The 26,370-nt window shown below is 41.8% G+C and overlaps 1 protein-coding gene across 1 annotated transcript in view; it reads left to right on the top strand.

Annotated features, from left to right (window-relative positions):
• Nucleotides 1-200: 200 nt before the first annotated feature.
• The window catches only part of SMARCA5 (SWI/SNF related, matrix associated, actin dependent regulator of chromatin, subfamily a, member 5), a 50,222-nt gene continuing 24,052 nt past the window's right edge, over nucleotides 201-26,370 (top strand). The window contains exons 1-11 of the mRNA XM_030563692.1: nucleotides 201-747; nucleotides 4,764-4,838; nucleotides 6,984-7,150; nucleotides 8,036-8,136; nucleotides 9,706-9,806; nucleotides 13,593-13,772; nucleotides 19,022-19,177; nucleotides 19,269-19,400; nucleotides 21,095-21,163; nucleotides 23,176-23,285; nucleotides 23,611-23,837. Of these exons, the coding sequence (XP_030419552.1) occupies nucleotides 610-747; nucleotides 4,764-4,838; nucleotides 6,984-7,150; nucleotides 8,036-8,136; nucleotides 9,706-9,806; nucleotides 13,593-13,772; nucleotides 19,022-19,177; nucleotides 19,269-19,400; nucleotides 21,095-21,163; nucleotides 23,176-23,285; nucleotides 23,611-23,837 (1,456 nt within the window). The 5' untranslated portion in view covers nucleotides 201-609. The remainder of the gene's footprint in view (nucleotides 748-4,763; nucleotides 4,839-6,983; nucleotides 7,151-8,035; nucleotides 8,137-9,705; nucleotides 9,807-13,592; nucleotides 13,773-19,021; nucleotides 19,178-19,268; nucleotides 19,401-21,094; nucleotides 21,164-23,175; nucleotides 23,286-23,610; nucleotides 23,838-26,370) is intronic.

The following is a 26,370-nucleotide window of genomic DNA, read 5'->3' as shown; positions in this document are numbered from 1 at the left end:
CATCCTAACGCAACCCACCGCAAACACGTGCTCAGCGTGCCGCCGCCGCCCTCTATCGGGCCCTACAACATGACCTAACCCGCTCCCCGGCCTGGGCTAAATCCGTCCCCCACCCCGCACGTGTGACGTTCGCACGGGGGCGGGGCTCCATAATTAGGCCTCGCCCCTCCTTTAACTCTATGCGTGGGGGCGGGGAAGAAGAAGTAGTGACGCAGTGAGCCTGCGGTTGTCCCGAGCCAACTCTTCGCGCGGCCCCGCCCCCTTTTTCGGAGGAGCCTCGTAGTAGTAACAGCACCTCGTGTGTTGGCGGGGGCATTGCCCAACTGGGGACGTGCGGCTGCGCAGGCCTGTTCGTTCCCTGCCCGAGTTCTCGCGAGATCTGGAAGCCGGCTGGGTTGGTTCCTGGTTGGTGGGGAGCGCGCTGAGAAAGCCGGGGCGGCAGCGGTGACGGGGGCCTCAGCGCGGAGTCTGCGAGCGGCGCCCCCCCCAACCTCTCCCGCCGGTCCCGTCAGCAGCTGCGTAAAGAGTCGCTCCTCCTCCCCGTTCAGCCGGCGCGGCGGGAGCGGGATCCCGGCCCGGCATTGTCTGCGGGGCGGGCGCAGCGGGATCATGTCCGCTGGGCAGCAGGAGCCGCCGCTACCGGATGAGCCCCTGCCCCCCGCCAGCACCGCGCCCCCCGCACCCACTAACAACGGCAGCGAGGCCGTGGGGGCACCACCTCCCTCCGGGGGCGAAGCTGACATGGAGGTGAGGAGACCCCCCCGCACCCCGGAGGAACAGGAGCGTGAGCGAGGAGAGACCGCCCTGGGCTACGGTGCCCCGCTCCCAGCCCTCCCCGATTCCCGTTCCGAGGTTCTCCTGCCCCGGCGGTCCGCTCCGGACACCCGGGGCTCCTCTGCTTCCCACCCCCACTTGGGGAGAAGCGGCCCGGGGCGGGGATGAGCCGGGCAGACCCCCCTCCTCCGCCCGGTCTGGCTACACCGCCGCGCGGTAGCCGGCGTCCGAGCCCCTTTCTACCCGTCGTGCTGTGCCACGAGGGCTGGGTGCGTGAGCCGCGTGGGACAGAAACAATAGGGCGGGCGGATGAGGAGCCCTCAGCAGCATGTGTGAGGACGCGCAGAGCGGCAGCGGTGTTGCCTCCCTAGCTGGCCGCCTACCCAGCCCAGCGTGTGCGCGTCGCCTTCCTTCCTCGATTCATGAATGAATGGGCTGGGGGCGCCAGTCTCCTTGCGTGTAGGGGCTGTGGGAGTCTCTCCGAGTTACCAAGGGGCTGGGAAGCGGGTCGCTGCCGTGCGGCATAAAGAGCAGCTGTTAGAAATGCTTCCCACTCCTTGAGCGGAAAGTAGCGTCTCCTCTCTCTCAACTTCCCTTCAGCGTTGTTGCTTTTTTTTCTGTTCACTGCCCAGCCTGTCAGTTCGGTGGGCGCTGTGTACATCAATCCATTCAAACAAGAGGTTCTTACCCCACCCCATGCCCTCGTTGATGTACTACAAAATTCTAGAAAAATAACACCAGATTTCAGATAGTTTTGTTTTTTTTTTAAATCGTCGGGTTAGTCAAAGTGCGGCCCGATTTTTGAAGGCAAGCTCAAATCCTCACATGCTAACTGTTGAATTAATTTGTCTTCTCTTCCAAAGTGAGCATCTCATCAAAGACTTATGTTTGCTCTTTAAATTATGAAAAAATTGAGTACATCTAGCAACATTTTATGAATCAGTGGCATTTTCTGTGATCTAAAATGCCTTATTTTGGCAACAGGTGCCTAATCCAAAAATTTCCAGGGTTTAGGAAAACTTGGGATTTGAACTAATATGTAGAGATAATAGTTTTGTAACAGCATTTGTTTCTTTAGCCATATATGAACACCAGTTTCTTTTTTAATTGCTGAATGCTTCACACTTTGAATCATTCTTTATAGTCAACCTACTTAATCTGACTAGTTTGCAAATTCCATATTTTTAAGTAGCTCCTTGAGATGAGCAAATAACTGAAGCACTGGGTAATAAATAATATTTAAATCTGTAAAAATAAGGCAACACAGAATTAGGGCTGTTTAAAAAAAATGTAAATGCTAAGTGGGACACTGTTAAACAAGGCTTTTCGATGTATGTGGTTTTATATTAAGAAGAAACCAGACTACTTTGGATGTTTGTTTAAAATATTTCTTGACATACTTATATCTGGTGTTCCTTTTTTTTTAACTGGATTGGAAAGCTTCCTGATGAAGATTTATAAGTGCTCTGCTTCCTTCCTCTGGAATATTGATTTACGTTGATTCAAAATAAAAGGCCTTTAGCCGTTACCAGATTTGCTCTTTTCTCCCACCATTGCACCACTACTGATGTAACTCTTCTGTTAGTAACACTGGTGAGAAAGCTAGTGTAGACTGGCTGCTGGTGTTGTAAGGGTTAGAGGAGATATGGGGATAAAAATGTTGGTGGACAGGGAATCTTGTTGCTGTCAGTGGTAGGAGACTTGAAGGAAAAATGCTAATGTAGACACATCCTAGGAAGCCATGAAGAGCAGTGACACTTTCTTCTTTGGATAGAAAGTATAGCTTGGGAAACATGCCATACTTAGGAAATTGTCATCTGAGAATTTTTGTTCATATAGTTCCTTTTTATACAGAGGAGGCTCAGCGGCATATAATGAAATAAATTGTTATACTTTCAAAAAGGAAAAAAGAACAGCTGATTTATTTAAAGAAGTTCAAGAATTGTTTGACTTCAGACTTGGCTGAAGAAGTGTTTAATGGTGTCTTGACTATTTGGTGTACTCTTGGTTTCAAAATCTTATTGCCATGTTAAGAGGAAAATGCTTGTCCTATATTCAGTCTACAGTTGCTGCCCATTGTCTTTTTAAAGTTGTACAGTGTTATCATTTGTGTGAGTATAGATTAATGTGAATAACTTGTCAGAAGTGTCTGTCTCTTATACAGGGTTCACAACAGTTCTGCTTGTCTCTTAGCATAAAGCAGGAGAAGGTTTCCAGGTAGACCTTGGATAGATGCCCAGCACAGTCTAGTATAGAAAAGGTTGAGAACTACTGCCTTAGTGCAGTGAATTTTCCACCTTTTTTCTGTTGGATCCTTCACTTTTTGACTGGCAAATAAAATGTTGCTTTTACACTTTCATATCCTCTTTTGATATGTCTTGCCTGGTGCAGTACTTACTACAGTAACTCCTTGCTTAATGTTGTAGTTATGGTCCTGAAAAATGCGACTTTACGTGAAACAATGTTAAGCGAATCCAGTCTCCCGATAAGAATTAATGTAAATGTGGGGGTTAGGTTCCAGGGAAATGTTTTTCACTAGACAAAAGACCATATACACACTAAGTTTTAAAACAATTTAATACTGTGTGCAGCAATGATGTTAAGCTTGGTTGAGGTGGTGAAGTCAGAGGGATATTTCCCAGGGAATGCTTTACTGCTACACAATGAACTAGCATTTGGCTGAGCCCTCACGGGTTAACACGTTGTTAATGTAGCCTCACACACTACAAGGCAGTACAAATGGAGGGGAGACAGCATGGCAGATACACTGTGTGTGTGTTTGTGTGTGAGAGAGAGAGATGTGCATTCCTTCCTTTCCTGCCCCAGCTCTCCCGCAGTTCCAAGGCAGAGGGCAGGAGCAGCATATGGCAGTGGGGGGAGGGACAGCTGAACTGCTGGCAATTGATAATTGATAGCCTATTGGGTGGCTGCTGCACAGGGAACTTAAGCCGGGGGGAGGGGGAGTTGATATGGTGACTGCAGGTCCACCATGGTTCCAAGCCCTCACCAGCTAGCTCCAATGGGCTGCTGTTTCTGCAAGCAGTGGACAAAGCAGGCGGTTGCCAAACAATGTTATAAGGGAGCATTGCACAACTTCAAACGAGCATGTTCTCTAATTGATCAGCAACATAACAACGTTAACCAGGGTTACTTTAAGTGAGGAGTTACCGTATGTCTTCTTTTTTTATGTCTGTGTTCTTTCTGTCCCATTCTTTGCTTTGTGTGTTGATGCCTGTTTTGTTTTGATATCACCCATTCCCCACTGGTCACTACGGACTGAAGCGAGGTAAATAACTTTTTTGCATAAGCCATCTATTCTAAACAGAGGGTGGATAGTATTTGTCTGTAGATATCTCGTTCTCTTCCCCAACCTCCTTCAGAGCATATGTTGTAAAATGCCCCTTCAGGACAGTTGCAGGGGGGAGAATCATGCCAATAGTATTTCCACCTCCAGTACACATTGCCTCTGTTCCTAGCACCAGAAGCAGAGTGAAACTCATAAATTGTTAATGAAGATGCACTCATGGTGGGGTTATGGTTTTGAAGCAGAGTACTTTTTTTGCCAGAGGAGAGAATGGGATTTTATTTATTCCCTGTCTGAAAGGGTAGTCAAAGAGAATACCTGTGCCGCACACCCACCCCCCTTTCCAGAAAGGGAACTGTATGTGGGGTAGAATCAAACTATTAATGGAGACTTGTTTTTCTATTCTAAATCTAATCGTCAGTGGTAATTAGTTGGTTTGGTAGGCAAAAGAAAATCAAATAGCACCGCCTCATTAACTTGCCACCCTGCCCCTAGGTCAAAACTAAAATTAAAACAGTGCAATTCTTGACAAGTAAAATTGATCTTGGTTTCAATGTATCAAGGAATTGAGATAGAGGTGTCATACTCTGGCTAAATGGTAACATGAACAAAATAAGATTTCTGTGCAAGACTGGATATCTTCATATAAGAGGAGAATTCAATTTGTTGTTTTTTTTCCTCCTAGGAAGTTTTTGATGATTCATCACCAGGAAAACAAAAAGAAATCCAGGAACCAGATCCTACATATGAAGAGAAAATGGTGTGTAATTTTGAGCACATGTGCAATACGGTACAAATAGCCACCATTGATGTAACTGCTTTTTATAGAAAAGTTAATTTCTTGCTCTTCTTTGAGACATCTTAACTTGGTTCCTGGTATTCTGACTAAGCTTTTATGCAGAAATCTTCATTTTGAGATTTGTAGGCTGCTTCCTCTTCATATTTTGTCCTCTACTCCTTCCTTGTTCCTCCAATCCCCTTGAAATGGTGCAAGCTTCTGCAATTTTTAGTGGTCTAAGTTAAGTGAGATGTCCTAGGATTTTGGGGGTACTGTTTACAAGGAGTGGTGTAATGTGAAGATCTGCATTATGACACTGTTCAGAACTTGATTTTTTCCACTTGTGTTGGGGGTGGAATGGTGGTGATGTATTGAGCTTCTGGAGCGAGGGAACACTTCACATATGTTATTCATCCTCTGGCTAGTTTAGAGCTGTGTCTATAGACTCTTGATGCAGTTGTGCCCAGTCCTGCAAAGGGTTCAGGCCACATTAAAAGAAGTTGAGAAATAATCATTCACCCTCTGAAGCAGGAACTTACATGTGGTCTGAGGGAGCCCATCATATCTTAAATCAAAACCCCATAGAATTACTCTGACTTTCTTAACATATAGGGTCAGATAAAGTCTAATGACCGTGACCTGTATGTTCCTGCTCTAGAAGAAAGATCACTATCTCATATTTTTTACTTCAAATGCTATAGCCCTATACCAGTTGTCCCCAAACTGTGGGGCGCCACCCCCCTAGAGTGGCATGGAGGAACTCTGGAGGGGCAGGGTTGGACCAGCCTGCACGGGGGCGGGGAGGGAGTGCCGCCCAGCCCCGCTCCCAGCTCTGCTGTGGCCTTGGCATCTGGCTGTGGCTTCACTCTTTTCCCCCAGCCTCAGCCCCCCGGCTGCAGCTTTGCTCCCTGCCCCAGCCCCGCCCCCTGATGGGGGCAGGGGACAACAGGGGTGTGGAGGCTGTGGCCATAAAAAAAAAATTTGGGGACCACTGCCCTATACAGTAAAAGAGAGGTAGCTTTTTATCCTTCTTCCCTCACGCTATGACTATGTAGCAGAAGGCTCTGTGTTGGTGCTGAAAGTTCTCTGAAGTTGTATTAATTACCAGGCAAAATAGATTTGAGATGGGAAGGCTTCAGAGTAGGTAGATTCTTCTGAGGTAGCATGATTTAGTGGACTAGAGTACTAGACTGAAAGGCAGGAAATTCTGAGTTCTAATCCTGCCTCTTTTTCATAGTGTGACCTTGGGTTGGTGATGTAATCCAAGGTTTGCAAAATGCAGTAGACATCAGAACCTGATATAGAAGATCTGAGGTCTATGGGCAACACTACTGGGAAGACCTGCCCCCTCTTTCTCCTCCCCTTTAAAAGGGGATGTCACTAGCTGCTTTAAAAGGGGAAGTTGGTAGCATTCATAACAAGTTAATGGATGATCTTCTGTCAAGCTCTGGTTAGTATGTAGGGAATGAGGCCATCCACTACACTATCTACTCTCCTGTCAAAGCTTCCTTTTTTACGTCCTTCCTATTAATAACTCAAGTACATGTGTCTGCTTATAGCTTTACTAAGCTGCAGAAGAGTGAAACTGAAGTGGATGTTCTCAGTTCATTGCTATCCACATGATACTGAATTAATAACATTGAAAATTAAGGGTTTTTGTCAGTTTAATACTGCTGTTTCCTGCCAAAGTTATGGACAGCAGTTGCACTAAAACAGTTACCTTTGTGAGTCTGCACACATTGGTTCACTTACTAAAAGATTGTCTTCAGCCTATTGGTGCTTCACCATAATAAACTGGATTTGTCATATACAGGGGTTTCTTCAGTCTTAGACACAGCAATTTGTATTCTGGAGATTCCTGATCTCAAAGGTAGATTTCAGTCTTTTTCAGGTGTCTTCTGTGACCTCAGCCTAGACTTATTCTGGGATATTTGGTGGGCTCTTGTTTGATGGGATCAAATCCATTTCACAGCCATTAATTTTTGTAGCTACCTATTTTAAAGACTATACATTCAAATTTGAATCATTCTAAGTATTCACTGTAACTCTAGATTCTACATTTTTATAATATGAGCATATTGTAATGTCTCACTTGCTCAAGTGACTTGTTTTTCATTATATCAACAGCAAACAGACAGAGCAAACAGATTTGAGTATCTGTTAAAGCAGACTGAGCTGTTTGCTCATTTCATTCAGCCTGCTGCTCAAAAGACTCCAACTTCACCTTTGAAAATGAAACCAGGACGTCCACGAATAAAAAAGGACGAGAAACAGAATCTGCTGTCAGTTGGCGAGTAAGTAATACCTCTTATTCTAGTTATGCTTTTTGCAGGTTAGGAACATCCTTTAAAAGATGAGTGATGCTGTAGGGTATTTTGCTTTATTTCTCAAAATTGTTGATGTTTTGGCCTTGTTTTTTAGACATACATACAGCATTATAAAATGAGTCTTATTGCAACAAAATAACCACTGCTGTTTATAAATTGAAGTTTGGTCAGAATCCAAATAACTTTTGGGGTGGTGAAGAAAAGTTCGGGGGAGGGGAGAAGGAATAAATTTAACGTCTCTTGGGAAATCCATGTGTACTGAATTTTATAGGTGAACTAAAATGCTAAAAAGAAATGTATTTTGTTTTTACCTTTATTGCTGTTAGAAAAAATATCTACATCTTTATTAACTCCTGAAAGAGAGCTCTAGAGCAGCTGCCTCTGGGAAGCTTTGCAGAAGCTTAGGAACTGCCTGTTAAAAGTACAGCCTCTCTCTTAGAGGCTAATGTTAGCACCCTTCCTACAGTCTGTACATTTTTGCTCTCCTCCAAGCATTTTGCTCCATACCCTCATATTGGAGCCTTGGTAGTAACAGAAGGAGAGAAAATATTTCGTCTATCCACAGGTAAATGCAGCTGGAAGTCGAGCTGTCAAAACAGCATTAAATACTCAAATCAACATAAACATAGTGACACAACAGTAGATGAGCTTAAAATTGGAAAGAGTAATTATCCACAGCATAGTCTTACAAACTATATTGCAAATATTTGTAAGAAATCAGTCTGCTCGTTTCTTCAGACCACTCTTGTTTACCTTTTTCAAGAATAGTATCAAGATTTTATTATGGAGCAGTCTGGTGTCTTCTCAATCTAGTTTGAAATTTGTTTTATATTTTACTTTTGATCTTTTTAGCTATCGACATCGTAGAACAGAACAGGAAGAAGATGAAGAGCTATTGACAGAAAGCTCCAAGGCAACTAACGTATGCACTCGATTTGAAGATTCTCCATCATGTAAGGGTTGCTCTTTCGTTCTTTGTTCTTGGTAAAATCTCAGTGGACCCTACAATTCTTCTATTTCTAATATTCTTGAGGAGGATGTCTTTCCTGCAAGCCCCATAATCTAGAACAGTGGTTTTCAAACTTTTTTTCTGGAGACCTAGTTGAAGAAAATTATTGATGCCTGTGACCCAGTGGAGCTGGGGATGGAGGGTGTGTATTGGGGGGCTCAGTGCTGGGTCAAGGGGTTGGGTGCAGGGTTGGGGCGTGGGTTTACGTCGAGTGGCTTCCAGTCAGCGGTGCAGCAGGGGTGCTAAGGCAGCCTTCCTGCCTGTCCTGGCACTGCAGACCATGCTGCACCCCGGAAGCAGCCAGCAGCAGATCTGTATCCTAGGTGGAGGCACGCAAGCCCTCTGGCACTGGCCACCCTCTCGGCTCCTGACTAGTGGGAGTGCGGAGCTACTGCTTGGGGTGGGGGCAGCACATGGAGCTCTGTGGTCCCTCCACTTAGGAACCGCACCTGCTGCTGGCTGCTTGCAGGGCGCAGTGCGGTGTGAGAACAGGTAGGAACTAGCCTGCCTTAGCCAGGCAGCACCGCTGATGGGACTTCTAAGAGCCTGGTCGACGGTGCTGCCATCGTGACCCAATACCGTACGTTCTGTGACGCAGTACTGGGTCTCGACCCACAGTTTGAAAACCACTGATCTAGAATTTGTGGAAAACTTTAAATTTGCAGATGTTTGGATTTTGGATATTCCTGAATCTGTTGAGGCTTTGGCAGTTTAAACTTTAACTTGCTATATGGCTGGAAATGTAATTTTTTTTAAGATGAGTTTTGATTCTGCAGAAAAAAAAAAAATTTATAGGGAAGACCTGATACCTGCGCTACAGTACTGAATTTTTGCACTGTGTAATTCCAATAATTTTTGCTATGAACAGCAGATGCAGGACTTGCTTCTCTGCAGCAAGGGGTAGAAAAATAGGACTCTACTCTCTCGTTCCTGCATCCTGAGCAGAATACTTCCAGTAGCAACACTGCTGCCTGCAAGTAGCTTCCCTTGGTGGCATTGTGAAGTTTACTAGAATGTAGTTTGACTCCTATTCAAAAGATTCCAGGCAGCAGCTGGAGAGATTTTACTCTGAAAGACACATACTGGTACAGTACTTGCCACTGGTGGGGTTTTTCAGATTATGCATACTAATATCTTCCAGTACAATTTAATCTAATTGAATAATCTTAAATTTTGAGGAGAGATAATATACTTTAACCTGATATTGCTTGGTGATTATATCTTGGGTTTGAGATTTGAATTAAGATTATTACATTAGAATTTTGGCACATCTAGTGATATTGAGGGAAACATGTTCCTTATGCTATCACTCTTCAGGCTCAGAGACTTGTATTAGGAAATGCCACAGTCTCTGCTGGTAATGTCCTAATTGCTCTCTGGAGAACATTACTGTCACATTCTCATACCTTTAGATAAGAAATAGTGTCAGTTAGCAATAAGGGAATGCTGTGATCGCTTCAAATATATTTTTACAAATCTTTTTAATCTGTTTTTGCATGTCCTCACTTTTTAGATGTAAAATGGGGTAAACTGCGTGATTATCAGGTTCGTGGGTTGAACTGGCTCATCTCTTTGTATGAGAATGGCATCAATGGTATCCTGGCAGATGAAATGGTAAGTGCTGCTAATTTTTGTTGTTGGGGCTGTGTGGGGAGAAGGAACATTAAGACACAAAGTGTAATCAAATTTAGGTCTAGTTAATTTTTTTTAAAGAAGCTGTTTATATTCTGAAATGTAAGATGTTACGTGTTATGATACACTTTGAATGATAATGCATAACAACATTTTTGTTAAAACTACATGCATGACATTACTTCAACAATTGTCAACTCTATGGAATAGCTTCCTTTGAGAAATGGAATCACTTCTATGTGCTTATCTGCGTCAAGGAAATGCAAACTGAGAAAAAGTTTGTTTTATGGAACAGACTGCCCTTTATATTACTTTAAAGCTGCAACTATTTTGAGTGGTATTCAGAAAGTTCTCATGGTAAGGAGCATTTAAGGTGTAAAAAGAATGGCAGCTGAAGGGAACCAGTCGGAAGCCATTTTCCTCAGGCCCCGACCCCTTTGAACTAATACAGTGAGAGGAAAAAACCCCACTCCCTCTCCAGTCATCATTGCTGTACAGAACAATTTGTGGGTCGCTTAGTGTTATGAGTAGGATTAGCTAACTTGATTACAAAAATGCCTGTTTCCTCTAGATTAGCACTTCTGCTAGTGGGAACTGCAAAATAGGACATTTCATAGGGTGCTACCCATTGTGCTGCACTGTCTAGCTTGATAAGGTCAAGGATTTTTCTATACCAAATAGTAGAATTACAATTCTAACTGGAGCATTTATTAAAGATAAGGCAAGTTTACCATAACCTAGAATGTATGAAAAACTTCTAAACTTAAAAATATTTGGATTTTGGGTGATGATGAGTATCAGTTAAAACTTAATTTTTATTTAGCTTTGCAACTGTTCTGCTTTTAACCTTTTTCTTAACTACTTCTGCGCTAGCTGGGAATGTTGATTTCTTCTGAAACATGAGTCGAGTTCTGGAAACAAATAGTCATTTTTAAAATAAAATAATTTTTCCTGATATGCAGTCATAATCATTTCCCACAGCAATTAACTTTATCATCTGAATCCTCTTCTCTGCATTTTCAAACCTCAGTATTTCCTGCTAAACTTAATTTTTTACTGACAATGCAAAAATCTTACTTTATCCTGTTTATCATTAAACAGCATTTACTACTTATAAACTGGATTAGAGTTTGTCTGTGATACATCTTTGCTTTCTAAATATCAATATCTTGTGACATTTAATCTTCTAGAATATCATTCTAGGTATTTATTTTTGTTACTCTGAATTACTCTTTTTGATAAATGCTAACTGAAATGTGTGCTCAGTCATTGCTTCCTCTCTCACACATTTATTTTTCTTGATGATGCTCATTTTGTAGGTTCTTTTGCCACGGCATTAGATATACTTTGTTTAAAAAACAAAACACACAAAACTCCTATTCCAAATGTCTTCTGATTTGATTCCTGTATCTTGACTTTGAAAGTATGTGTATTTTCAATTATTTCTAGGATTCGGCATTTGACTGGTCCAAAATAGTCACTTGACAAGTCAGATATTGGTGAAAAATGGTCAAATATTTTAAAGCACCACTGTATTATGTCAGAAACATGACAATAAAGAGTAAGACTTTCTGGTCTCCAGTAGGTTTAGCCATAGATACTTATGCCTAATTATAAAAAAAAAAAAGTTACTTAAGTGAATTATTTTAACTCAGAAACATATGAAACACAATTAACTGAAGTTCTAAAAAATGAAAGAATGGCACCATCATACAGTCAAAAAGATAAGCTGCTGCCTACATCAGGGCATGGAATATTTGATCATAATCAAACCTAATTATTTCAAAAGCTTTTTAAAAATAAATGAGGGATGGGTGGAACAGAAGGGGAAGAAAGCAGAACATTTTTTCTTAAAATTAGCATTTCATTTGCAAATATGTTTACTTTATAGCTTTCTCTACAACACTTGCTACAGTATTTTAATGTACATCATTAATTGGACACAAGATGACTATGAGCAACTGGTGTGGAAGTCTACAACTATATCCAAAAATTTGCTAGATTGTTCTCTATAGGAAATTCAGCTCCTTAAATTTACTATCTAGAGGTGTTAGCCCATTTAGGCTCAAGCTGTATTTATTAAAATAGAATCATTTGCGTCTAATTATATAAACTTGTTTAAATTTAGTATTTCTGTTAAGGATAGAATACATTCAACAGGAATTTGAAGTACTTAAGTCAAAATGTGCAGGGTTCTTCATGGGCCCTGAATCCATATTTAGATGGATGGGTCTTGGTGAAGACAAGTATCCCCAACTCAACTTGAAGTCCAGGAGATCTACCTTTGAAAATCAGGCCACTTTATATAGGTTCCTGAATGCTGTGGACTTAGGCTCCTGACTTTATGAACCCAAATTTGAAGACATCATTAATGTATTTGAGAATGTAGTCCCACATTAGTAGCCAAAACAACTTGAATCTTTACAAGTTTTATCCTTTCATGTTTTAATATTGTAATGGATTACTGATACGCTTTTTTTTTTTTTGTTTGTTCAAATTAAAGTAGACACTTGTTTGCAACAACACCTTGTAAGAGCACCTGCTGCTTTATGAGTAACATTTTCCCTGGGAACACTTTTCTAACTATGAATTGTCCACTTGGTAACAGCAACAAAGGCACCACTTAACTGCAACATTTGTGACACTGATTTCACATCTGGGAGCAGAAATTGAGGGGGGGGGGCGCATTTAGGGGCATTGCCCCTCCTAAACTGCATTTTTCAATTCCGCTCCTGACCCCGGCCCTTCAGCGCAGTTCCATCCATTTACCCTGCCTGACAGAGCCTGCATGGAGATTGCGTGGGGGTGGGGGGATTTTGTGGAGCGTCTGGAAGAGACAGATTTGGGGGAGTGGGACAGGGTTCAGGGGAGCAGCAAAGGCACAACTGGAACGTTTCCCCCTCCCTTCCTTAGCATCTTTTGTGTGTGTGTGTGTGTGTGTGTGTGTGTGTGAGAGAGAGAGAGAGAAATATGTTGCTATTTTGCAGTGGGGAGTATCGGGGACCACCTTTGTGTGCATTGAGCTGTCCCCCCTCCATCTTCGCTGATGGTGAGGTACGGGATGTCACTGACCTGTCCCCTTCCCTCCTCCATTGCAGGCTGTGAACAGTGCCCTCTCCAGGGTGGAGCATAAAGCTGCCTGTAAGAGCATCCTCGGTCTGTCACCAGCAGCTGGGCTTGGTCAGCCATTTTGCTGACCGGGGGTTCCCGTGCCCCATTTCTCCTGAACTTCGGGTTCCCTGATATCACAACCCCACAATGTGACTACCACACCGCTTCCAAAATACCCTTAACTCTTCATATGTGTTTGGTCAGATGACACTCTCCATAACAGCAACAGCTGCTTAGGAGCAACATTGCAAAAGCGTGCAGATACATTGCTACTAACAAGCATCTGCTATAATGTTCCTAGGGTTTTCTACAAGCCAGTAACTTTCATGTTTCAAATGCTGTTTGCTACCATAAATTGCAGAGACCCTTCATTCATTTTATGATGCAGGCTTTTTTCTGTACTACTTTAGCAAGTCATGCTAGACTTAATAATTCTTAAAACTTTTTAAAAAAACTAATTTATTTCACTGCTTGCTTTAAAAATAAAGTAGTTTTCTATCAGTTCAATATATCTTGGGGATCTCTGTTTGTTGGGATTTCTTATTTTTGCTAGTTTTGTTTTCACCTGCCTTTTTGAAGTTTACCACTGAGTTACTAAGGACTTTTGAGAGAACCTTTCCCCATTAATAATAGAAATAAATTTTAACCTTTTAATAGGGTCTTGGAAAGACACTGCAAACAATTTCTCTTCTTGGGTACATGAAACACTACAGAAATATTCCTGGCCCTCACATGGTATTAGTTCCCAAATCCACTTTACACAACTGGATGAATGAGTTCAAGAGATGGGTACCAACACTTCGAGCAGTTTGTTTGATAGGTGACAAAGACCAAAGAGTAAGTATGAGACACTTTATTGCATATTCATATTTTTCTTCTCCCCTGCCGCAAAGTGTTCATATATGGTGGACCCAACATATAAACTTGCCACCTTATTATGTTTTCTAATCAACAAGTAGCTGCTGTAGATTGTTCAGGAGGCAGACTAATGGTTCCAGAAGTAGATGCCACAGAATTTTCAGCTTAGGCTCAGAAGTGCTCTCTATTACATACTAGATGACACCCTTTTTTGCAAAAAAAACAAAAATTGACAGATGAACATATAAATGTATACAAATCTGTTCAGTAACTTGGACTTTTATTGGTCAATATAAGACCTAAAATGGACGCTATTTGAAATGTAATCAACTTAAAAAAAGAGAAGTAATTTTCAAGCACTCTCTGCTTCTGAGGCTTACCTGCTGATTTTTGTCACTTTACAGGCAAAATTTCCTGCTTTTAAATTAATTTTCTCCTTTTTGTGTTATGGAGATCCACCATATAAACCAGTGGAAACTGATCTCTCTATTTTTGGGGGTGGGATGAAACTAAGTATACAAAGTGCAAAACGTACAAAATAAACTAGAAAAGAGAGAGAGCTCATTCTCTAGTTCCTCTGTTATAGGAATCTTTGGTATTACTTGTGACAGTGGCTATAAATTTTCTGAGCATGGAATCTCTCTCCATACAACTCTTTTCCTAAATTAAAATCTAATTGTGTGCCCTTGTAAAGTGAGATTTTGCTCTAACGATGACACCTCTCTCCCTACTCAACAGATCAGTTCCCTGTGGGTTTTCTCTAGATTAGGGAGAAATTGTTGTCGTACTCTTTTTCCTAATCTAGATAAACATTGTGTTCAAGCTGTCATCTTACTCAAGTGACAAAACCAGGGATTTGCTTTGTTCTGCTCTCAGTGCAGAGCAAATACACTTGAGAATATGAGTTGGAGAGTGCATAGGGAGAATATTACCAGCATCAGCAGAACTGCTTACTAAATTCTAGTCAGTTATACTTGTGTAAAGCCATTAAAGAGAATGTAGTTGCAAAGTGTCACTGAAAGAGTAATTTGGCTTGCAGGATTTTTAGTAGATGTGGTGATGATATGCAAAGGAGATACCTAGCTTAATTCTCAGACTTCATTGGACTGTCAGTCTCCCTCTACCTGAACCCCATGTGGGGAGACTAATATGACCAAGGTCCCAGGATTCAAGAACAGCTTTTGCCAACCCCAGGCCTTTCTGGTCATTGACACCCACCCCAAGTGCCTGTACTGCCTTGAGGTAGCTCAAAGTGCACTGTTAGTTGATCTTTTCCAAGCCAAACCTGTCAAGCTTATGAGAGGGTTCATGAAATTCCATGTTCTGAGGCCTTCAGTCTGCTGCTGGCCTGTCAAACCCCACTGTACATTGGGTAGAACCATTGAGAAGTTCCCTTTGGAGCACAGTGATCGCTGGCTCCGTGGCTGATAGGGGAAGAACCAAGGACTCCAAATGAGGGCATGAGGAGGATGGGAAACACTCTCACAAGAAGCAAGAAAAAAATCCCCCTCCAAGTCCTCATCCAAGAAGAGAATCTCATTTCTGATACCTTCTAAGCTGTGTGAGACTCTGCATCCTGATATAGGAATATCAAGTTCAGAGCATGGTACTGGTCTCTTGGCTCCAAAGAGCAAGAGTGCCCAGAAACTGGTGTTAATGCAGGAGTGAAATTGTCCCTGGTACCAGTGAAAGAAATGGAAGCAGATGCCATGTGCAATTTTCGTGCCATTGCACCATTGTGAGTTGTTGGTACCAAAGACAGTGACAAGTTCAACACTACTGTGCTGCAAAAAGGAGTCCATTCCGCCTGTTTGCGTTTGGAGATGGATGCACTGCCCTGAGGACATTACTGTCTTCTCAGACCCAAAGTCCCCAAGCCTATTAAAACCAGTCCTGACTAAGGATATTCCCTGGATCTGGACCGATAGCATGGGGGAAGGTACAAGAAAGGAGAGAGTCGTTTACCTATTCGTTCTATCAGCTGGAACATAACAAGGTTCCTGGTACTGACTGCACCACTCATGGTGTCTGAAGCTGCCTCCTCTAACAAGTCAGGAGTTAGCAGGAGATGTCTTTTCCCATCGAGAAAAGGGAGTCTCTTGGGCGCTGGCCCGATCTCATAGAGATTATCCACCTTCAGACCAATTGTACTGTACTCCATGGGGACCACCTCAGTTTCATTCTAACTGCCTGCATGGGCATTATTTGGGCCCCACATATGCAATATTCTGAGTCTGCAGTCCCATCAAGAACCCAGATAACCCTCACCTTAGAGAACTTTCTGAACCTCCTCAGGAGCTAATGGAGGAGGAAGAAGAACCAGATCCGATGGGGTTCTCTCCAGACAGGGTGGTTGCACCAGCCCCACCTTCACTTCCTGATGACTAAAGGCAGTTTCAAGACCTGTTAAGGAGAATTGCGAGTACACTCTAGATTCCTCTCAAGGAAGTGCAGGATTTTCCTCAAAGTGCTGGATTTAGCAAGGTGATATGTCCCATTAATGAGGCAGTCTTGGTGGTTCCAAGATGATCTAGCACAGCTGCTCAGAAAAGAACAGAAAATGTTCCATTGTACCAGCTAATGAAGCAGAATTTATATTCACGCATCCTGCTCCAAGTTCATTAGTAATTCAGGCTGCAGCTGAAAATGACCGACAACATCAGACCAGAGCTACTCCTTCCCATGAGGAAGCTTAGACCTTTTCTGGAGAAAGTTTGCTATGAGGAACTCCCAGTTGGTTGAAGTAAAACCTATTGCTAATGTCAAAGTATGATTTTATTAGTTATATACTAAGTTTGTGGGTTCACTGACGAACTCCCGCAGGAGGAAAGATTGTGGTTCACAGTGTTCATCAAGGAGGGCAAATTGCTCATAAGGGAGTCTCTCCAGGTCTCTTCTGCTTTGGATACAGCCTTCTGCTCGATGGTGATGATAGTCATGCATTGGGAGTTGTGGCTTCAATCCTCTCGATTTCCCAAAGTCCAATCCATAGTGAAGGATCTGCCCTTTTGAGGAAAACAGTTTGTTCAATGAAAAGACAGATGTGTCAGAACATTCACTAAAGGACTAAAGGGCAACCCTCTGATCTCTTGGTATCTGCACTCCAGCCCCATGAAGCAAACACCACAGATTGAACCATACAAGCACTTACCAGCCCTTCAATTCTTTTTTCATCAAAGACGTTACGAGCCACCCAAGAAGCAACATAGGGTGCAGCATAGCAAAAATAATATCTCCCCTTTGCTCTCTTTCACACTCCAGCCTCACACTAGAAAACACTTCTGACAGGAGCTATGGCTCAATCTCTGTAACCCACCCAAAAAGCTCTTTTCCTTTTCGGGGACCCCTGATACTTAGTCAAGAGAATGCTTAGTCAAGAAATAGACTCTGTTCCATTTGGGAGTGAAGGAACCGATACTTGCTCAGCACAGAAGAAACGGATATTACTTGAAATACTTCCTCATTCCCAAAAAGAAAGGAGAATGGAGACCAAACTTGGATTTCAGACAGCTGAGCATTTTCATCCTGTGATTAAAGAGGACACGGTGACCACCGTGCACTTTAATTTCCTCATTGAACAAGGGTGATTGGTTTGCAGCTCTCAATTTGAAGGATGCTACTTCTACATAGACACCTATCCTGCGCACACAAGATTCTGGAGATTCACTGTAGGTCAGGACCACTATCAATCCAGAGTGCTCCTGTTCAGTCCTTTGGTTGACAACCACTCTATCTTAACCCATCCTGTGACAGGTACATTGTTAGAACCTTTCCCCTGATACTGAAACCTACCCCAACTTGAGACCTCAATCTAGTCCTATCAGCATTAATGAAGATACCATTTGAACCCTTAGACATATGTTCCTTAGCTCACTTATTGATTTGTGGTGGCTATCACTTCAGCCAGAAGAGTAGGTGAGCTGGGAGCCCTTGTGGCTAATCTGTTTTATACAGCTTTCCATGGGGACAGTGTGTCTCTGAGATTACACCCGAAATTCATCCTTCATTTACCTATCTTCTTCCCAAAGCTGTATGCCACCAGTGAGGATAGGAAGTTTTGCTCTCTGGATGTCAGTTGAGTGTTGACATTCTACCTGCAAAGGACTCAATCCTTTAGGAAATCCTCTAGATTATTTGTATCCTTTGCAGAATGTGAAGCTATCTCATCCCATAGACTGTCCGATTTTGAATTTCAGGTTGCATGTTGCTCTGTTAACTCATAAGAGCAATTCCTCCCTTGAGGGCCCACTCACCTAAAGCTCAGGCTGCATCAGTAGCCTCAGTTTGAGAAATCCCTCTCCTGAAAATCTGTAAAGCAGCAACATGGGGCTGTATTCACAAAATGTCATGCATCCAGTGCAAGCTTCTACAGCTAACGCATCATTTGGCAGAGCAGTCCTCCATTCAGTGTACAGCGTGGGTCCTTTTACCCTGCTACTCAGTGAATACTACTTGTTGACTCACCCACAGTGGAATATAGATCAGGACTATCACTCGAAGATGAAAGGTTACATACCTTAGAGTAACTGGAGTTCTTTAAGGTGTGGTCCCTATCTGTATTCCGCTACCCACTCGTCTTACCCTGTTCTTTGGTGCCATATCCTAGGATTATTTTGTGGTCAAAAAGTACTGAAGAGGCAGTTGGTCTGTGCTTCCTCCACCATGGCCTTCCTCCACCAGAGCATGAGGAGGAGAGGGGTCCAGGCATGGATTAATGTATGCTGGTCTCAAGAGCATATGTACTGGTGGTGGATTAGAGGATAGGGACCACACATCTCGAAGTCCAGTTACTGTCACATAAATAACCTTTCTTTTTGAATTCTCTATTGTTGGGCTGATTCCTCTGTGCCCCCCAGTTTGGGGATCATTGTTCTAATCCAATTGAAAATTACTGGTGTTAGTGCTCTCTTACAATTTTTAACCTTATTATTTATCCATTCAAACACTTTTCATGCCTACTCTTCTGGTAAAGACTGATATCTGAAGCTCGCTTTTCTTCCCCACTTAAAAATGAGATATTGGCACTTGTTCAGTCTAGCAAATCCCTAAAACTAGAAAGCACATCTCTCACATTGAGGCTACAATGAATTTTTATTTTTTACCCTAATTTTACAGTTTGAGAGGGAAATTTTGTTTTGAACACTAGACAGAATATATTCGATTTGTTTAGTTATGAGATATTGTAGTTAATCTTCAAGAATTAAGTTTTGTTTTCTTTTTCTAACCAGGCTGCCTTTGTCCGAGATGTATTGTTGCCAGGAGAATGGGATGTCTGTGTAACATCATATGAAATGCTTATTAAAGAGAAATCTGTGTTCAAAAAATTTAACTGGAGATATCTAGTTATAGATGAAGCCCACAGGATCAAAAATGAAAAATCAAAGGTAATTTAGAATTTACTCACAGTCGACATTTGCATGGATTAGAACATCTTTACAATAATACAGTCATGATAATTGTCTTGATTTCTTTCAGTTGTCAGAAATTGTGAGGGAATTCAAGACGACAAATCGGCTGCTGTTAACTGGAACTCCACTTCAGAACAATTTGCATGAACTCTGGGCACTTCTCAACTTTCTTTTGCCAGATGTCTTTAACTCAGCTGATGTAATGTTTTTTTATTTTAATTTAACTGAGTTCATTTAATTTTTAATAATCTACTGACTTGGGAGAAATACAAATAACTTTAATAGACCTGGTTAATTATGTTGTGACTGACAGTCCGTTCATTTGTGGTGGTTGAAAGGTGTAGTACAGACACTCCCCGACTTGCGCAATTGTTCTGTTCCGGAAACCCTTGCATAACCCGAATTTTACTTACGTCAGAAACATGTAATTGTTTGGTTTTTTATGCTTGCACAATATAACATTTTCTGTTCTAAATCAATCTTCTTTCACTTACGAACTCGTCCTGCATTCTTGCTATCACTTGATCGCTTTCTAGGCATGATTTGAATGAAATAATAGGGTGAAATAACAAAAATACAGTATCACCAAAATAACACGAGACTGAGAGGTTCTGAGAGCGCAAAGCCTTCCCTTGTAGGAGATGCTACTGTTGTTTTCCTTCATATGCAACGCATTATTTTCCACAACTCGAAAATTTTATTTATGCCTTTTGGAACTTTTTGTGTAAGGTCGAATTTGCATAAGTCAGGTCTTGCGTAACCTGGGGAACATCTGTATGTAGATTATTTTATCCAGTATATTGTCCACTGTAAGTTGTTTTAAACATTCTTGTCCATTTAGCACACACAATGGGTGTTTCAGTCACTGTGATTTGATATTAAATTTCATGCTGGTGATTTTTAAAGAAGGATTATGTACTGTAGTATCTTAAATGACTAACTTTATTATCAGATCAAATTTTAAGAATCATTTTGTTTTGTCTTCACATCTTGAAATTTAGTTAGCAAGGTTTTGATTCCAGATGAGTAGGGAAAGCCAATGCAGTTGTGTAGTGCACTCACTATCAGGCTTGAGTGCCTTGTGCCCACCTCTGATGGTGCTGCAAAGGCAGTGCATTTAAGTCCAGATTCAGCAAGGTTGTTTTGCTTAAGGTTATGTGCTTATGCTTAAGTATCGTGCTGAATTGCGGTTTTAGCGCCTCTGGGAGAAGAAGCTTTGCAATGTATTCAGGTAGCAGGCATAGTTCCCCACCTTTTCTATCCATCAAATGCTCAGTGGCATCCAGCCCAGAGCTGGTAGTGATATTCTTACTATAGAAGATCTGCCTTTGGTGGCTCTCTTCAGCAGAAAAGAGCGGGTACATTAAATGTTCTGAGTGTACCGAGATCTTCCATAATGACCATAAGAAGAAATGACCTTCATATTGGAGCAAACTAGAAACAACACTTTGATTCCAAAAGCAGCTTGCCTGACTGTTTGCTTTCTGTATTTTTCTCTTATTTGATTTTGAACAAACTGTCTGCCTCCTATATCAGCTTCTGTTGTGAAGTCGTCGTCCTGTTTTTTTGGACAGGACATGGAAATGAGTGTAGTGTCACAAAATCAGCATTGTAACTTAAGGGTGATTTATACAGTTTTTGTACTGCTATAACCATATCTGGCTAGATGCTGACATAGTTAAAGCCGTACAACCTTTTAGGGATGATTCACTCGTACCTAGTATAAATGTGCTTCTATTAGTAAGCTGATTACATATCAATATACTTACTTTATGAAATTTAAATTGAATTTGTAATGGTCATGTGGTGAGCTACTTTCTTTATTATTGCAGTAGATTAACTTTCTTGGTGTAATAAAGTGATTTCTGTATTTAAAACACTTTATTAATATAGGACTTCGATTCATGGTTTGATACAAATAACTGTCTTGGAGATCAAAAGCTGGTGGAACGTCTCCACATGGTAAGTTTTTTGTATTTGTTTTGTATGTGTCACATTGAGTGTTGAATGAGTATTAACCAGTCCTGTTGTTCCAAAGATTTTTCTGATGTCTTTGCTCATAGAACATTAAAGAAAATACCCTTATTCCAAAAAGTATACTATACTTTCAGACTATTTTGCAGAATAATTGCATCCTGACTTCAGTGATGCAAAGGCTGTATATAATTCTTAAATAGGCTTGGCTGAATAGCTTTAAGCCCAGATCTTAGGTTTTGAAAAAGGTATGCAAATTCCAATATAAACAGGTATTATGTGTGTGTTCAACCTCACCTCTCCCATGTTAAAAATATTAAGGTTGCAAAATCAAGTATTCATATTAGGAAATGCTTGAATTAAGATTGTCTGTACAACCTTAATTTAGTTCCCTTGTGCATATGCATTGTGATACAGTCTTTAGTTAGAAGATCACATACTGTTTTTTTCCCACGGGACCCCTGCCTCATTCTGTGTACAGGATGGATGGTGTTAATTTGAGCAGCTATTTAATAGTTTGTTGCCTTGTCACTGCTCAGATATGTGACCCCATGCCTTATTTATTGAACAGTCGTAAATCCCTGTTCTGAAGACAGAATGTATTTATTTCCTCTGGCTTTTGTATGGCACTTTTCTCTATAGTATATGAATGCTTCATAAATATTGGTAGATGTATTTTCACAATATCCCTGTGAGATAAGGGAGTATTAGCCACATTTTGCAGATGAGGAACTAAGGCACAGAGAGATTAAAGTCAAAAGTGTCTGGTAATTCTGGGTGTACAATTTGAGATCCTTATGATTCTGAAAAATCAGGTCCTTAGCATTTTATATGTTCAAAGCACAACTCCCATATTCTTACTCCATATTCTTATGATCCTGTTCTCCTCTGTAGGCCTGGCTCTCTGTTCTTACTAACTTTCCCATGGTGCATCAGTCTTCCCTTTTGATGAGAGTAGGCGATGCATTATGATGTTCCATGGCTGCAGTGCAGCGTGGGACATGACATCCAGCTAGGGAGCTCAGCCTTTGGAGGAGAATGGAGACATTAGACAACCTAACTATAGGTAGTATGACGCACTATGGGGGCATATCTGAATTGAAGTATTTTATTTTTGGGAAGCAAGCAATTTTCTGTGGAAAACAGACACTTGTGAAACATTTTATTTAATTGGAAATTCAATTTTCTGTCACACAAATTTTGACACACAATTTTGACACACAAAATTTCACCCATTTTGAACTGTAATGTAAGTGCACGAGAAAACAAAATATGAAACTGACCATTAAGAAACTGAAACTGATGAATCTAAATCTTTTTCGAACTTGAATTGTATACATTGAAAGTACCAGAAACACTAAAATTTGAAGAAAATTCAGATTCAAAATTCAGAAGTGTAGGGTGCTCCTACTCATCTTGTCTGGCACAGATAACTCCTACCACTCAGTGGGAGGGTGGTGGGCAAAGCAAAATTATTGTGAGATCATCTCTTAGAGTTATGACTTGATGATGACCACGCTCATTTTTGCCTATCTCCAGCAGCTTTTCATATCGGTGATGCCACTTTGATTTTTGGGGCATCCTCATGCAGCTTGGTTATCTGTAACTGCTTGCCATGCTTAATAACAAAAACAGAGGTGGGGCATTTGGATCATAGCAATACTGGTACTAGCCATGCTAGTACTTCTTCCTTTTCCCCCTTTGTCTCTTCAAGATGGTCTGGTTTGAATCCTTCAGAGGAAACTCAAATGTGTTCCTCTGGAAGATAGCTGTGTATGTGTTAATCTTTTTTCCAGAGGACTCGGTTATGGTCTGGAGTTTGAAACTCTAGGAGGAACAATGAAACATGGCTTATACCAGTGGATAGTTTTCAGAAATATATTCAGTGAATCTTCTCTATTTTTATTGATAGCTCTTGCTTGTCTAGGAAATTAGAAACATGAAAGATTTTAATTTCTTGCTTTATTTGAAACTCAGCCTAAAAATTTAATCTTCTCCAGGTGCTAAGGCCATTCCTCCTCCGCCGTATTAAAGCTGATGTAGAAAAGAGTTTGCCTCCAAAGAAGGAAGTTAAAATTTATGTGGGTCTAAGCAAAATGCAAAGAGAATGGTAAGTAATTCAGGCACTTGTCTGTACTACTGTTAAAGCTGACTAGAAATCTGCTGCTTACAACTGAACTAATTAAACTACAACTTCAGCAGAAAAATGCTGTTCTTGTGCAGAACCTGATTTAATTGCTTATGATGCAACCAGCTGGGAGGAATTCAATATAGGTTTCCTTGCGATAGCTTTACCTAATGGCTAAGTTGCTGTTTATGCAATCATCAGTGAGCTTTTCTTATGGAATGGGGGAGGGTCTGCTTTTCAGTTCTTGCTTATAACTTGTACAATAAAAGCGGGCCTTTACATAATTGAAGTATCACTTTCAATTTAGGTATACACGAATCTTAATGAAGGATATAGATATATTGAACTCTGCTGGGAAGCTGGACAAAATGAGACTGTTGAACATCCTGATGCAATTGCGAAAATGTTGCAATCATCCTTACCTCTTTGATGGAGCAGAACCTGGTCCACCTTACACAACAGATATGCATTTGGTTACCAACAGTGGCAAAATGGTGGTATTGGACAAATTGCTGCCAAAGTTGAAAGAACAAGGTATGACTCATTTCTTTCCTGATTTGTTTGACTCATTTGTCTGATTGCTTGTGTGATTCACTTGATTTTAACAGATGGAATTTAATCTCTAGATGTATTTTCTCTTTAGATCATAGAGGTTGTTGAGGCTAGGGTGGCCTCACAGGTAATTGGAGTTGTTTCAATGACCGTCACAGGCAGTAAGAAGGAACTGAAGGGGAGGGGGGGCAGCATGGGGGTCAGGTCGGCAGGACCATAAAGGCAGTGCTCCAAGGGGCTCCACAGCTGACCCAACAGGTGCTGCTAAGGGAAGTAACTGACAATCGTGCACGCAACACATGTACACCTGATTGGAATTGATGTGAACAAGCACTCAATGAAGAAACTCATTTAATATGGAACTTTTAGAAGAATAGCAGAAATACATATATAATGCTGACCTACAAAAGTCAAATACTGCTATTCAATATTTTACTCAATGAATATCCATAACATTATAGACATATCGATATTCTTTACAAAGTATTCATCCTTAGTGTGAAAACGATATTGATCCTTTACTGCAAGTTTTATATACAAGGACAACTGAAGAGACAAAGGCACACAGTAAATAAGGATTTCAATAGAAACCACCATTAATTCATCTTTTCATTAAAAAAGTGTAATTAAAATTAAGACACTCCTCCCATACCTTTCTGCAAATACTGGAAAATTAAAATTTAAAAAATGAACTGAGCAATTTGGGATATTAAAGCATTTAACAAATATGATGATTTAAACACTTTATTTTTTAAATAAATCATTTAAGAGGCAAGCACCCAGTTGACTGACTTACCAAGACCAGCATTCAAGAACGTGTTCTACTGCAACACAACTGCAAACTTCCTAGCCTGTTTATGGTGTTCATAAATGGCAAAAAAAAAATTGCCACTATTATTTCTTTCACATTCAGAAAGTCATGACACTTACCCTTTACACTGGATAAGTACCTAAAGGCAACTGTCACATGACAACTGAAACTGATACAGCATATAGCAACAAGCCTCATAGGCAAAAATGCCAGCACTATAATTTTGATTTGTTAACTCCTATCTCCAGGTCTTGTTCAGAACTATAGTGATGGATGCCATTATATCTCCCAAGAGATAAAGCTGAAATACAGGCCAATGGGCTACACCTAGGTTTACTTTGTATTGCCTATGGCTGTTCTTTCTTTTTTTAAGGTCTTCCCTTGCACCTAAGTTTTCTACTGTCCCCTCCTTTACTGTGCTTAGGTCTGTCTGTAACAACACTAACTGAATTAGTAAGTTTTACGCTTTGTTCTGAAGGAAGTAATATTTGCAGTGAATCTGATCTCCTGCAGTAATGAATTCCAGAGCCTTTCCCCTTTTGCCAAGAAAGCAGTTTCCTCACTTTCACAGGCTTCTCCTTAAGTTGAGTTTCATATGTCCTGAGGAATGTTGCCATTAAGGGAGACCTGACATGCTCTGAGGTACCTTGGAACAATTCCATAGAGGGCCCTGAAGGTTAACACCAAGGTTTTGAATATGATCTGCAGGTCCTTTCTACCCAGGACGAGAAAAGAGCCTGACTTCCATCTCAAACAACTTTTGATGGAGCCCGCTCTCTGTCCTCAACCTGACCCTGAGCGCGGGGTCCTGTGCTGAGCAAATCGTTGCACAGCACTCTGGTTTTGGTGCACAATAAGGCACCGTTCTCCAGCACGGCAGACTGTCCGGCACCATTCCTACTCGCCAGTACCACACAAGTGGAAGGAAAGTGACAGAGGCTGCTCACCAAGGTTGAAGTTTCTGAGCCTCCGGGTGCATCAGCAGTGCATCCTGGGAAGGAGCGCACTGCACCCAAGGGTCAAGAGTCGGCACTGTTGACTTTGGTTCCCTGGGAGGGAGGGACCATTGAGTCTGGCACCCAGTGACTCCCCGGACAGGCAGTGTCAGGTGGAGGAATTGGAGTTACCCTCCACCCCAGACACTTTGGAAGCTGACGGAGTTGATAGAACTGATGGCACCCACAACCCCTGGTGGTCAGGGACAAGTCCCCCTGTACCTTCATGCCCAGCACCATCTAGAGGGAAGCCAGCTATAATGCAGCGTTCTCCTCGGCATCGCTCCTGCTCACCATCACCCAGGCCATCTCGGGACCCCTTATACTCCTCCCCAGCACCACTCAGGCAATCCAGATCAGTGGCACCGATCGCCAGCAGTGTTAGAGAGGCAGTGATCTCTGGTGCCCAGCTCTCGGCATCGATCCCCAATGTGGGGACATCGGCACCAATCCCCTGTGCAATGCTGGTCAGTGCTGCCATGGTTGTCCAGATCAGGGTTGTCGGACTTAGATGTGGAATCATTCTACTCCTACCACAGTGGGTGCTGTTCCCACAGACATAGGAGCAAGACACCTGTAGCTTGGCCTCTGCACTGGCAGCCTAAGCCACAATGACCCTTTTGGACTCCCTGGGCTTATTATCAGGGGCTTTTGTTTGGTTGTCTCCAATACTAGAGCACCCCAACCACCTAGGGATCGCCCAGCCCCT

This window comes from Gopherus evgoodei, chromosome 5, assembly GCF_007399415.2.
Source record: "Gopherus evgoodei ecotype Sinaloan lineage chromosome 5, rGopEvg1_v1.p, whole genome shotgun sequence".
NCBI lineage: Eukaryota > Metazoa > Chordata > Testudines > Testudinidae > Gopherus > Gopherus evgoodei.
This window is presented reverse-complemented; position numbering and strand designations above follow the sequence as displayed.